Below are 14020 nucleotides of genomic sequence, written 5' to 3'. Positions count from 1 at the left end.
GAGTGTGTGAAAATAGGTTTGGAATCTCATTGATCAACGTTACCTACCAAATATTAACCCAATTCTCCACCACGTTGAAATGAGGTGGTCCGTCTCGTGGGTACCGGATGTGTCCGAACCCGAGACCAACATGAGAGGAGAAAAAGAGTTGCATTGTTTAGACACAATGTCTACTTAACAACTTGCTCCCTATCCCCTATATAGTACACTACTTACGTATAGTAAATTATTTGGAACACATTAATGACAAGAGGTCTCTTTGATTCCTGTTGATGTGTGAAGGAAGGAGGACAGATGACATCAATCTGGTTTTCAGCGTTTAGATTTTACCACCGCATTTTGAGTTTGACACGTTTTATTTCATACAAGGTTGGGTTTTGTTTTATTCCGTATACTGTACACCATCATTCTGACAGATTTCATCACTAGGGAAGTTTGAGATACGGATGTTGACTACAGTTGAGTATATTTCAACACGTTCACATCAAGTTGATGTTTACAATCTTGGATCTACAAAGTGGCGACCATCTGTTCTGTTGAGGACATCAGCTGGAAGAATGTCTAGAATTCGGGTTCTGATTAAAATCTTTTAATATAATCTGTAAATATTTGTTCTCCACAAGACTGTGAACATGTGTTGGAGTCCTTCAGACTGACATGAAATCACTGGGAAAGCACTGAGTTACTAAATCTGGCAGGCAAACATCAACAAGATGTTCAACTGTCTTAATATATCCTTCAAATCCCGAACTACACGACTCCCTTCATAATTTAGACAAATGTTAGACAACTTCCTAGTTCAGAAAAACATGAGCAAGACGTCACAAATGTTTTACTATCTCTCAAATCCTGAACTACACCACCTCTGTCTGTCTGTAAATACCACTAACCCGACAGTGAAATCACCGGGAACGCTTGAGATCCTGAACTACACCACCTCTGTCTGTAAATACCACTAACCCGACAGTGAAATCACCGGGAACGCTTGAGATCCTGAACTACACCACCTCTGTCTGTCTGTAAATACCACTAACCCGACAGTGAAATCACCGGGAACGCTTGAGATCCTGAACTACACCACCTCTGTCTGTCTGTAAATACCACTAACCCGACAGTGAAATCACCGGGAACGCTTGAGATCCTGAACTACACCACCTCTGTCTGTCTGTAAATACCACTAACCCGACAGTGAAATCACCGGGAACGCTTGAGATCCTGAACTACACCACCTCTGTCTGTCTGTAAATACCACTAACCCGACAGTGAAATCACCGGGAACGCTTGAGATCCTGAACTACACCACCTCTGTCTGTAAATACCACTAACCCGACAGTGAAATCACCGGGAACGCTTGAGATCCTGAACTACACCACCTCTGTCTGTCTGTAAATACCACTAACCCGACAGTGAAATCACCGGGAACGCTTGAGATCCTGAACTACACCACCTCTGTCTGTAAATACCACTAACCCGACAGTGAAATCACCGGGAACGCTTGAGATCCTGAACTACACCACCTCTGTCTGTCTGTAAATACCACTAACCCGACAGTGAAATCACCGGGAACGCTTGAGATCCTGAACTACACCACCTCTGTCTGTCTGTAAATACCACTAACCCGACAGTGAAATCACCGGGAACGCTTGAGATCCTGAACTACACCACCTCTGTCTGTCTGTAAATACCACTAACCCGACAGTGAAATCACCGGGAACGCTTGAGATCCTGAACTACACCACCTCTGTCTGTCTGTAAATACCACTAACCCGACAGTGAAATCACCGGGAACGCTTGAGATCCTGAACTACACCACCTCTGTCTGTAAATACCACTAACCCGACAGTGAAATCACCGGGAACGCTTGAGATCCTGAACTACACCACCTCTGTCTGTCTGTAAATACCACTAACCCGACAGTGAAATCACCGGGAACGCTTGAGATCCTGAACTACACCACCTCTGTCTGTCTGTAAATACCACTAACCCGACAGTGAAATCACCGGGAACGCTTGAGATCCTGAACTACACCACCTCTGTCTGTAAATACCACTAACCCGACAGTGAAATCACCGGGAACGCTTGAGATCCTGAACTACACCACCTCTGTCTGTCTGTAAATACCACTAACCCGACAGTGAAATCACCGGGAACGCTTGAGATCCTGAACTACACCACCTCTGTCTGTCTGTAAATACCACTAACCCGACAGTGAAATCACCGGGAACGCTTGAGATCCTGAACTACACCACCTCTGTCTGTCTGTAAATACCACTAACCCGACAGTGAAATCACCGGGAACGCTTGAGATCCTGAACTACACCACCTCTGTCTGTCTGTAAATACCACTAACCCGACAGTGAAATCACCGGGAACGCTTGAGATCCTGAACTACACCACCTCTGTCTGTCTGTAAATACCACTAACCCGACAGTGAAATCACCGGGAACGCTTGAGATCCTGAACTACACCACCTCTGTCTGTCTGTAAATACCACTAACCCGACAGTGAAATCACCGGGAACGCTTGAGATCCTGAACTACACCACCTCTGTCTGTCTGTAAATACCACTAACCCGACAGTGAAATCACCGGGAACGCTTGAGATCCTGAACTACACCACCTCTGTCTGTCTGTAAATACCACTAACCCGACAGTGAAATCACCGGGAACGCTTGAGATCCTGAACTACACCACCTCTGTCTGTCTGTAAATACCACTAACCCGACAGTGAAATCACCGGGAACGCTTGAGATCCTGAACTACACCACCTCTGTCTGTCTGTAAATACCACTAACCCGACAGTGAAATCACCGGGAACGCTTGAGATCCTGAACTACACCACCTCTGTCTGTCTGTAAATACCACTAACCCGACAGTGAAATCACCGGGAACGCTTGAGATCCTGAACTACACCACCTCTGTCTGTCTGTAAATACCACTAACCCGACAGTGAAATCACCGGGAACGCTTGAGATCCTGAACTACACCACCTCTGTCTGTCTGTAAATACCACTAACCCGACAGTGAAATCACCGGGAACGCTTGAGATCCTGAACTACACCACCTCTGTCTGTCTGTAAATACCACTAACCCGACAGTGAAATCACCGGGAACGCTTGAGATCCTGAACTACACCACCTCTGTCTGTCTGTAAATACCACTAACCCGACAGTGAAATCACCGGGAACGCTTGAGATCCTGAACTACACCACCTCTGTCTGTCTGTAAATACCACTAACCCGACAGTGAAATCACCGGGAACGCTTGAGATCCTGAACTACACCACCTCTGTCTGTCTGTAAATACCACTAACCCGACAGTGAAATCACCGGGAACGCTTGAGATCCTGAACTACACCACCTCTGTCTGTCTGTAAATACCACTAACCCGACAGTGAAATCACCGGGAACGCTTGAGATCCTGAACTTTAGAACCTCTGTGTTTCTCCTCATTCATAACTTCATAATCTAGACAATTTCAGCGGAATTAAAATAAAACATTTAAACTTTAAACCCTGACCTACCCGACCTCTTCATAATGACCAATTAAACCACAGTCATGCTGCTTGGATGTATTCCACAAACATCAACATGACTTAATATATCCCTCAAAAATCCTGAGCTGAATTATACAACCCTCGTGTTTGGGCTATTAACTCAGAACTACCAGCAAATCCACCAGCGATCTGGTTGTGGATTGTCTCTCATGCAGGAGATGTGGTTCTGGGTACCGAGATGAGGTTTTGAATGTGTAGAATTATGGTGTAAATGTGGATTTGAAGTTCAGGAACATCCAACACTCTCTGACCCCATCGCCCCCTGACCCCATCGCCCCCTGACCCCATCGCCCCCTGACCCCATCGCCCCCTGACTCCATCGCCCCCTGACCCCATCGCCCCCTGACAGCATCGCCCCCTGACCCCATCGCCCCCTGACCCCATCGCCCCCTGACCCCATCGCCCCCTGACCCCATCGCCCCCTGACCCCATCGCCCCCTGACCCCATCGACCCCTGACCCCATCGCCCCCTGACCCCATCGCCCCCTGACCCCATCGCCCCCTGACCCCATCGCCCCCTGGCTCCATCTCCCCCTTACAGCATCGCCCCCTGACTCCATCGCCCCCTGACCCCATCGCCCCCTGACCCCATCGCCCCCTGGCCCCATCGCCCCCTGACAGCATCGCCCCCTGACTCCATCGCCCCCTGACCCCATCTCCCCCTGACCCCATCGCCCCCTGGCCCCATCGCCCCCTGACCCCATCGCCCCCTGACTCCATCGCTCCCTGACAGCATCGCCCTCTGACCCCATCGCCCCCTGACCCCATCGCTCCCTGACAGCATCGCTCCCTGACAACAGCTCCCCCTGACCCCATCGCCCCCTGACCCCATCGCCCCCAACAGCATCGCCCCCTGACCCCATCGCTCCCTGACCCCATCGCCCCCTGACCCCATCGCCCCCTGACCCCATCGCCCCCTGACCCCATCGCTCCCTGACAGCATCGCCCCCTGACCCCATCGCTCCCTGACAGCATCGCCCCCTGACCCCATCGCTCCCTGACCCCATCGCCCCCTGACCCCATCGCCCCCTGACCCCATCGCTCCCTGACCCCATCGCTCCCTGACCCCATCGCCCCCTGACCCCATCGCCCTCTGACCCCATCGCCCCCTGACCCCATCGCCCCCTGACCCCATCGCCCCCTGACAGCATCGCCCCCTGACCCCATCGCCCCCTGACCTCATCGCCCTCTGACCCCATCGCCCCCTGACCCCATCGCTCCCTGACAGCATCGCCCCCTGACCCCATCGCCCCCTGACCCCATCGCCCTCTGACCCCATCGCCCCCTGACCCCATCGCTCCCTGACAGCATCGCCCCCTGACCCCATCGCCCCCTGACCCCATCGCCCCCTGACCCCATCGCCCCCTGACTCCATCGCCCCCTGACCCCATCGCCCCCTGACCCCATCGCCCCCTGACCCCATCGCCCCCTGACAGTATCGCCCCCTGACTCCATCGCCCCCTGACCCCATCGCCCCCTGACCCCATCGCCCCCTGGCCCCATCGCCCCCTGACAGCATCGCCCCCTGACTCCATCGCCCCCTGACCCCATCTCCCCCTGACCCCATCGCCCCCTGGCCCCATCGCCCCCTGACCCCATCGCCCCCTGACTCCATCGCTCCCTGACAGCATCGCCCTCTGACCCCATCGCCCCCTGACCCCATCGCTCCCTGACAGCATCGCTCCCTGACAACAGCTCCCCCTGACCCCATCGCCCCCTGACCCCATCGCCCCCAACAGCATCGCCCCCTGACCCCATCGCTCCCTGACCCCATCGCCCCCTGACCCCATCGCCCCCTGACCCCATCGCCCCCTGACCCCATCGCTCCCTGACAGCATCGCCCCCTGACCCCATCGCTCCCTGACAGCATCGCCCCCTGACCCCATCGCTCCCTGACCCCATCGCCCCCTGACCCCATCGCCCCCTGACCCCATCGCTCCCTGACCCCATCGCTCCCTGACCCCATCGCCCCTGACCCCATCGCCCCTGACCCCATCGCCCTCTGACCCCATCGCCCCCTGACCCCATCGCCCCCTGACCCCATCGCCCCCTGACAGCATCGCCCCCTGACCCCATCGCCCCCTGACCTCATCGCCCTCTGACCCCATCGCCCCCTGACCCCATCGCTCCCTGACAGCATCGTCCCCTGACAGCATCGCCCCCTGACAGCATCGCCCCCTGACAGCATCGCCCCTGACAGCATCGTCCCCTGACAGCATCGCTCCCTGACAGCGTCGCCCCCTGACAGCATCGCCCCTGACAGCATCGCCCCCTGACAGCATCGCTCCCTGACAGCGTCGCCCCCTGACCTCATCGCCCTCTGACCCCATCGCCCCCTGACCCCATCGTCCCCTGACAGCATCGCCCCCTGACAGCATCGCTCCCTGACAGCGTCGCCCCCTGACAGCATCGCCCCTGACAGCATCGCCCCCTGACAGCATCGCCCCCTGACCCCATCGCTTCATCATCAGTTCACCTGTCCATCATTTCACCTGTCTATCAGTTCACCTGTCTAACAGTTCACCTGTCTATCAGTTCACCTGTCCATCATTTCACCTGTCTATCAGTTCACCTGTCTATCAGTTCACCTGTCCATCATTTCACCTGTCTATCAGTTCACCTGTCTATCATTTCACCTGTCTATCAGTTCACCTGTCCATCATTTCACCTGTCTATCAGTTCACCTGTCCATCATTTCACCTGTCTATCATTTCACCTGTCTATCAGTTCACCTGTCTATTTCACCTGTCTATCATTTCACCTGTCTATCAGTTCACCTGTCTATCATTTCACCTGTCTATCATTTCACCTGTCTATCAGTTCACCTGTCTATCATTTCACCTGTCTATCAGTTCACCTGTCCATCATTTCACCTGTCCATCATTTCACCTGTCTATCATTTCACCTGTCTATTTCACCTGTCTATCAGTTCACCTGTCTGTCATTTCACCTGTCTATCAGTTCACCTGTCTATCATTTCACCTGTCTATCAGTTCACCTGTCTATCATTTCACCTGTCCATCATTTCACCTGTCTATCAGTTCACCTGTCTATCAGTTCACCTGTCCATCATTTCACCTGTCTATCAGTTCACCTGTCTATCATTTCACCTGTCTATCATTTCACCTGTCTATCAGTTCACCTGTCTATTTCACCTGTCTATCATTTCACCTGTCTATCAGTTCACCTATCTATCATTTCACCTGTCTATCATTTCACCTGTCTATCAGTTCACCTGTCCATCATTTCACCTGTCCATCATTTCACCTGTCTATCATTTCACCTGTCTATTTCACCTGTCTATCAGTTCACCTGTCTGTCATTTCACCTGTCTATCAGTTCACCTGTCTATCATTTCACCTGTCTATCAGTTCACCTGTCTATCATTTCACCTGTCCATCATTTCACCTGTCTATCAGTTCACCTGTCTATCAGTTCACCTGTCCATCATTTCACCTGTCTATCAGTTCACCTGTCTATCATTTCACCTGTCTATCATTTCACCTGTCTATCAGTTCACCTGTCTATTTCACCTGTCTATCATTTCACCTGTCTATCAGTTCACCTGTCTATCATTTCACCTGTCTATCAGTTCACCTATCTATCATTTCACCTGTCTATCAGTTCACCTGTCTATCAGTTCACCTGTCTATCATTTCACCTGTCTATCAGTGCACCTGTCTATTTCACCTGTCTATCAGTTCACCTGTCTATCAGTGCACCTGTCTATTTCACCTGTCTATCAGTTCACCTGTCTATCAGTTCACCTGTCTATCAGTTCACCTGTCTGTCAGTTCACCTGTCTATCAGTTCACCTGTCTGTCAGTTCACCTGTCTATCATTTCACCTGTCTATCAGTTCACCTGTCTGCAGTTTACCTGTCTATCAGTTTTCCTGTCTATCAGTTTACCTTAACAGTACTGTCATACCGTTCACCTGTCTACAGTGCACATGTCTATATACTGCCATACAGTACCCACTCTATGTAATACCCACTCTTTGTAGTACCCACTCTATGTAATACCCACTCTATGTAATACCCACTCTATGTAATACCCACTCTTTATAGTACCCACTCTATGTAATACCCACTCTATGTAATACCCACTCTATGTAATACCCACTCTATGTAATACCCACTCTTTATAGTACCCACTCTATGTAATACCCACTCTATGTAATACCCACTCTATGTAATACCCACTCTATGTAATACCCACTCTATGTAATACCCACTCTATGTAATACCCACTCTATGTAATACCCACTCTATGTAATACCCACTCTATGTAATACCCACTCTATGTAATACCCACTCTATGTAATACCCACTCTTTATAGTACCCACTCTATGTAATACCCACTCTATGTAATACCCACTCTATGTAATACCCACTCTTTGTAGTACCCACTCTATGTAATACCCACTCTATGTAATACCCACTCTATGTAATACCCACTCTATGTAATACCCACTCTATGTAATACCCACTCTATGTAATACCCACTCTATGTAATACCCACTCTATGTAATACCCACTCTATGTAATACCCACTCTATGTAATACCCACTCTATGTAATACCCACTCTATGTAATACCCACTCTATGTAATACCCACTCTATGTAATACCCACTCTTTGTAGTACCCACTCTATGCCGTACCCACTCTATGTACTAATAGAATAATGTGATATGTGAGTATGAATATCAGACGAGTGAGAGAGAGCATTCCTGAGAGGATTTCAAGTGTATCCGTTACCTATGCCATATTATTCAGGCTGGTGCATACCTTGACTGACAGGTTGCCATGACAATCCCCTGGGGGCTGTAAGTACACACACAGACATGGGTTTAGCAGGCTCGACTCGACTCGTTCCTGTTCAGACACAAAGGGCCATTTAATGACCTCCAAAATCATTTTAGGGTTTTGCAAAAAAAATTGGCATTCCTGGTTTGTGATTCCTCTTCAGAAGAGGAGGAGGAGGAGTGAGGAGAATGAGAAGGGATGGAGGGAGGGGGGCAGTGATAGCCCCGGCATGCCTTGGCTTGTGTTGGAGGTGATGACTAAAAATCTAAACAACGTCAAGCACAAACTTCAATCAACCTCAGAAATGATGCTCTCTCTCTCTCTGTCTCTCTGTCTCTCTCTCTCTCTCTCTCTCTCTGTCTCTGTCTCTCTGTCTCTCGTTCTCTGTCTCTCTCTCTCTGTCTCTCTGTCTCTGTCTCTCTGTCTCTGTCTCTCTCTCTCTCTCTCTCTCTCTCTCTCTCTCTCGTTCTCTCGTTCTCTCGTTCTCTCGTTCTCTCGTTCTCTCTCTCTCTCTCTCTCTCTCTCTCTCTCTCTCTCTCTCTCTCTCTCTCTCTCTCTCTCTCTCTCTCTTCTCTCTATGTCTGTCTCTCTCTCTCTCTGTCTGTCTCTCTTTCTGTCTGTCTGTCTGTCTCTCTCTCTCTCTCTCTCTCTCTCTCTCTCTCTCTCTCTCTCTCTCTCTCTCTCTCTCTGTCTCTCTCTCCGTCTCTCTCTCCGTCTCTCTCTCTCTCTCTCTCTCTGTCTCTCTCTCTCTCTCATATTTAGTCTCCTACATCATGTGAGAATAAAGCCTGTAATTCAGTGTGTGAGATGTGAAACAGCCCACACTGGGAGCTGCAAGTGGAGAACATTAAATGATGATTAAATGATAAATAGATTACCTACAATAGGTGTGTAAAACCAACACAGCATGCCAAGAGTTTATTTCATCCGAAACTCTTAGAAGATGGAATCAATCACTTAAGAGTTTAAATCTTCAGAGAAGGGAGGTGCTGAAATATTTAACAACAATATAAACGCAACATGTAAAGTATTGGTCTCATGTTTCATGAGCTGAAATAAAACATTTCCAAAAAAATTCTATACGCACAAATAGCTTAATTATCGTTTTTTTCTGCACAAATTTGTTAACATCCCTGTCATTGAGAATTTCTCCTTTGCCAAGATAATCCATCCACCTGACAGGTGTGGCATATCATAGTCAGCCAGAATCTTAAAACTCACCCTCTCCCCTCTGAAGCCAACAAACACTTAAGAAAAATATTTAAAACGTTTTGGTCCTGTGTTTCATGGGGCGAGATAAAATATCACAGGAATGTTCAATACGCAGAAAAACCATCTTTAAAATGTTGTGCACCAATGTGTTTACATCCCTGTTAGTGAGCATTTCTCCTTCAGCAAGATTATCCATTTACCCTTTACAGATGTGGCATATCAAGAAGCTGATTAAATAACATGATCCTTACACATGTGCACCTTGTGCTGGGGACAATAAAAGACCCCTCTAAAATGTGCAGTTTTGACACACAACACAATGCCACAGATGTCTCAATTTTTGAGGGAGTGTGCAATAGGCACGCTGACTGCAGGAATATCCACCAGAGCTGTTGCCAAATCATGTTATGTTACTTTCTCTACCATAAGCCATCTCCAAGGGTGCTGAGGAGTATTTCTGTCCGTAATTAAGCCGTTTTGTAGGGAAAAACTAATTCTGGGTCTGGCTCCCAAGTGACTGGGCCTCTGCGTTCCATAGATTAGGGCCTAATTCATTAATATCAAATGACTAATTTCCTTTTATTTTTTTTAATGTTTTAATTTAACTAGGCAAATCAGTTAAGAACAAATTCTTATTGACAATGATGGCCTACCCCGGACAATTGTGCACCACCCTATTAGACTCCTAAATCACAGCTCAATATGAAACAGCCTGGATTTGAACCAGGGACTGTAGTGACACCTCTTACATTGAGATGCAGTGCATTAGACTGCTGCCCCACTCGGGTGCCCAAGTAAAATCTTTGAAAATGTTGCATATTGTGTTAATATTGTTTTGTTCAGTGTGGCAGCACTCTGAAACAACCACATCAAAGCCATTGTGAGAATAAAAATAAAATGTTTTGGCATTGTACCAGTTTTGTTAAAGCAAAACAATTAATTAGCTGTTGATTAAATGTTATGTAAAAGTATTTCTACATTCCCAAGACATCAACACAGTTACCTGAATAAATGAGGTGTCGATTTCATGCATCGACATGAATACGCTACATATGTAATAACCAATTAATGAATGAATTAACATATGGTAAAACAACCCGACTGTTATGGCTCTCTTTAACCATTATACTGGTCCTCACCTGCTGTATCATAGGAAGGTAAGACAATACAGTCTCCAGCTAGCTAGCCCTTCATCTGATACATCATCTAACGTTACACTACACCCCTGCTCTAAGTCCCTAACCAGGGCTGGCCACATCAAGACTCCACACAGTCAAGACAATACACCGCTGCTCTAAGTCCCTAACCAGGGCTGGCCACATCAAGACTCCACACAGTCACAGACAAGACAATAGGCTAGTCTATCAGTGACAGCTGAAGATGACAACAGTGCTAATGTAACCACCAGTGAATTAACCAGCCCCCTCTGCAAACCTGCAGCACAGAGGGAAAGTAACAAAACAACAACGACAGATGTCTTTCATCAGTTAGTTCAAAGGTTAACAGTTCAGAGTTCATGTTTCCCCCATTTGTATTCTTTTTTTTTTGTCCCATGCACTCTGGTCACCCTCGGCGAGATAGAGTCTCTCAACTTCAATGATCAACATCATTAACTATAGGTAAAACTCAAAGTACAAGTCCACATGCTTCTTAACGTCACTGTGCCAAAAAGTATCATCTAGCCGTAACAAAGCAACTGATTGTAGATGTTTCCTGTATAAGAGATAGCAGCTGTACAGTAGTATGTACAGTAGTAGTTGCAGCTCACCTGTACTCCGGTGGGTCTGTGTGTGCAAGGCGTGTGGCTAGTTTGTCCTGCCCCTTTTTTAGCTCCTCAGGGCTCCCCCTTCTACCTCTGTCTGGGTCGAACTCTCTCATATCTCTTTCTCTCTCTCTCTCTCTCTCTCTCTCTCTCTCTCTCTCTCTCTCTCTCTCAATTGAATAAGACAGAGAGGAGGGGGGAGTGGTCGTACTTGGAGCACAGTAGGCTCTTTGTCTGGCCTCCTGTTCATATGGTTTCCTTCATGCTTGCATACTGAACACATTATGCTATCATATATTTTCATATTCAATACATGGATGTATGGGGGGGACCTAGGAGGGAGCCCCCTCTCCTCTCTCCACCCCCCTGGCCCCCCCACATTTCTCTTTTTCAACCCCGTTTTTCCCTTCATAAAACTCAGAGACAAGAATCTGTCGAACAAAGGATGAAATATATACGCAAGGAAGTTTAACTAAAAAAGTGGTACCAAAGACCAAGCCAGTTGTTTACATGGTTCCCTGAATGTTGTGAGTTACAGAACAGAGAAGTCACCTGTCGAGAACAGGGGAATATTTCCTCTAGAGATTTAGATCAGGAGACAGACATAGACCACAGGACAGAAGGACCTTACAAAATGGTTCCAAAAGGGTTCCATTAGGGTTCCTAAAAGGTTCTTCAACTGCCCCTTCTTGGTTCCAGGTATACATTTTTGGGGGTTTCAGGTAGAACTATTTTGGGTTCCATGTTGAACCCTCAGTGAAAAGGATTCTACATGGAACCGGAAATGGTTCTTTTCCAACTTAACGTATCATTAAATTAAATGCACCTCCCTCCACAATGTACTTTTTTTTCTTCACATATCTGTTTCCATTAATTGAATTGTTGTTGCGCAGTTTTGATGCTGGAATTATATTAGGTTATGTTCAGGGAGGAGGCAAGGGCCTGGTCGATGAAATTCCCCGCGGCACTGGAGTCCACTAGAGCTTTAGAGACAACACTTGGGGGACAGCCAGCCAGTGAAATGGGAACCAAAAAGGGTTTGGGGAGACAGCCAGCCAGTGAAATGGGAACCAGAAAGGGTTTGGGGAGACAGCCAGCCAGTGAAATGGGAACCAGAAAGGGTTTGGCGGAAAACGACGAAAATGGAAAACTCACACCTACCCTGGGAGACGGAAGGTCAAGGGGTTGCCCCTCTGCTCTAGTGTTCCCCAGGTTGGGACACACCGGACATCGCTGAAGCTGGCCCCCCTTCTGGTCACAATACGGACAGAGCCCCAGCTGTCTCCGGTGATGCCGCTCTGCCGCAGAGAGGTGTGTGGCCCTTACCTTCATGGGTTCAGGTTCAGCCGAAGGAGGGAAGCCAGTGGTGAGGTGGGCACCGGCGCTCCCAAAGAAGTTTATCCAGATGGATGGCCATCACGACGAGTGCGTCCAAGGATAGGTTATCATCCCGACATGCCATCTCCAACTGGACCTCTTCGCGCAGTCCTCTTCGTGCCGGCTCATTTCATCCGCTGGAGACTGCCACAGTCCGAAAGGTGAGGTCATACTCCACAGCGGTCTGGGCACCCTGTTGGAGTTGGAGAAGTCACTCACCTCCCTCTCTGCCCTCTGGAGGATGGTCGACGATCCCCTGAACAGAGCCATGAACCTCTCACAGGAACCCATCTCCTCCTCTCCTCTCTCCCAGACGTCCGTAGCCCACACCAACACCCGCCCGGTCAGCAGGGAAATTATTGTGGAAACCTTGGACCTCTCGGTGGTGAGGGCTCCCGTCTGATTGGTGAAATAGAGGGAGCACTGGAGTAGGAATACAAGGCATTTTGATGGAGTACAGTCGTACTTTTCCGGCAGGGACAGTCAGGCATCGCTGACCTGGGCAGACGGCTGTGTAGGCTTGGGGACTGGCTCAGTGTGACAACCATGTATAGGAGGCTCTCTGATAGGAGTATTGAGAGCCTAGCTGATGGAGTCGAGGCGATGGAGAACGAGGAGGACCTCCACCAGGACCGTACCCAGTTGCACCAGCTGGTCGTGGTGTTGGTGAAGTAGATGATCCTGTTTCTTGACCGTCTGGAAGATTTTCGTTATCTTCTGCTGCTTCCATATTGCGAGGTAGTATTCTGTCACGTCATACGCAGGGAGTCAAGAAGCAGATGGAGAAGAAGAGGTTAATAATAACAAAGATTCAAGGCAAATTAACAAAACAGGAGATGGGTACTGAACATGAAAGCAAACCAATACTGTCTGATGACTGAGGGCTACTGAGAGTTAAATAAAGGGAAGGTAATCAAGGTGATAGTGAAGTTCAAGTGTGCGTGGTAAAGGAGATCAGGTGTAGGTAATGATGGTTGCCAGGACCGGTGGTTAGTAGACCGGTGTTTCTTTCTATAACCTGTCCAGAGTAGACCCACAACTCATCCAAATGGAACGAAACGTTCAACATTATTTTCCGACATTATTCAAATGACATTTTCATTGCAGTTTACAACCTAGAGTAGAATTGTACTCAATTGTACTCAATTGAAAATCCTAACGTAAGTAGTAATTCATTGAATTGTGGTGCTGTAGCGTAGTCTAGGTAGGATCATGTTTTTGTCCAGAAACGAGATCAATAGGGGAGCTTTTTGAGCTGCGTGTCTTCACTGTTCTTTAATGCGCAATGATGCACCTGGCCTCCCC

The 14020-nt window shown here is 48.5% G+C and overlaps 1 protein-coding gene across 1 annotated transcript; it reads right to left on the bottom strand.

Annotated features, from left to right (window-relative positions):
* Nucleotides 1–3755: 3755 nt before the first annotated feature.
* Nucleotides 3756–6020, bottom strand: LOC129827219 (spidroin-1-like). The gene has a single exon (XM_055887957.1). The coding sequence runs from the start codon at nucleotides 6018–6020 to the stop codon at nucleotides 3756–3758; it is 2265 nt and encodes a 754-aa protein (XP_055743932.1).
* Between the last annotated feature and the right edge of the window lie 8000 nt (nucleotides 6021–14020).

This window comes from Salvelinus fontinalis, chromosome 29 (genome assembly GCF_029448725.1).
Source record: "Salvelinus fontinalis isolate EN_2023a chromosome 29, ASM2944872v1, whole genome shotgun sequence".
Taxonomy (NCBI): Eukaryota; Metazoa; Chordata; class Actinopteri; order Salmoniformes; family Salmonidae; genus Salvelinus; species Salvelinus fontinalis.
The sequence above is the reverse complement of the archived record's forward strand: the minus strand, read 5'-3'. Positions and strand labels throughout refer to the sequence as shown.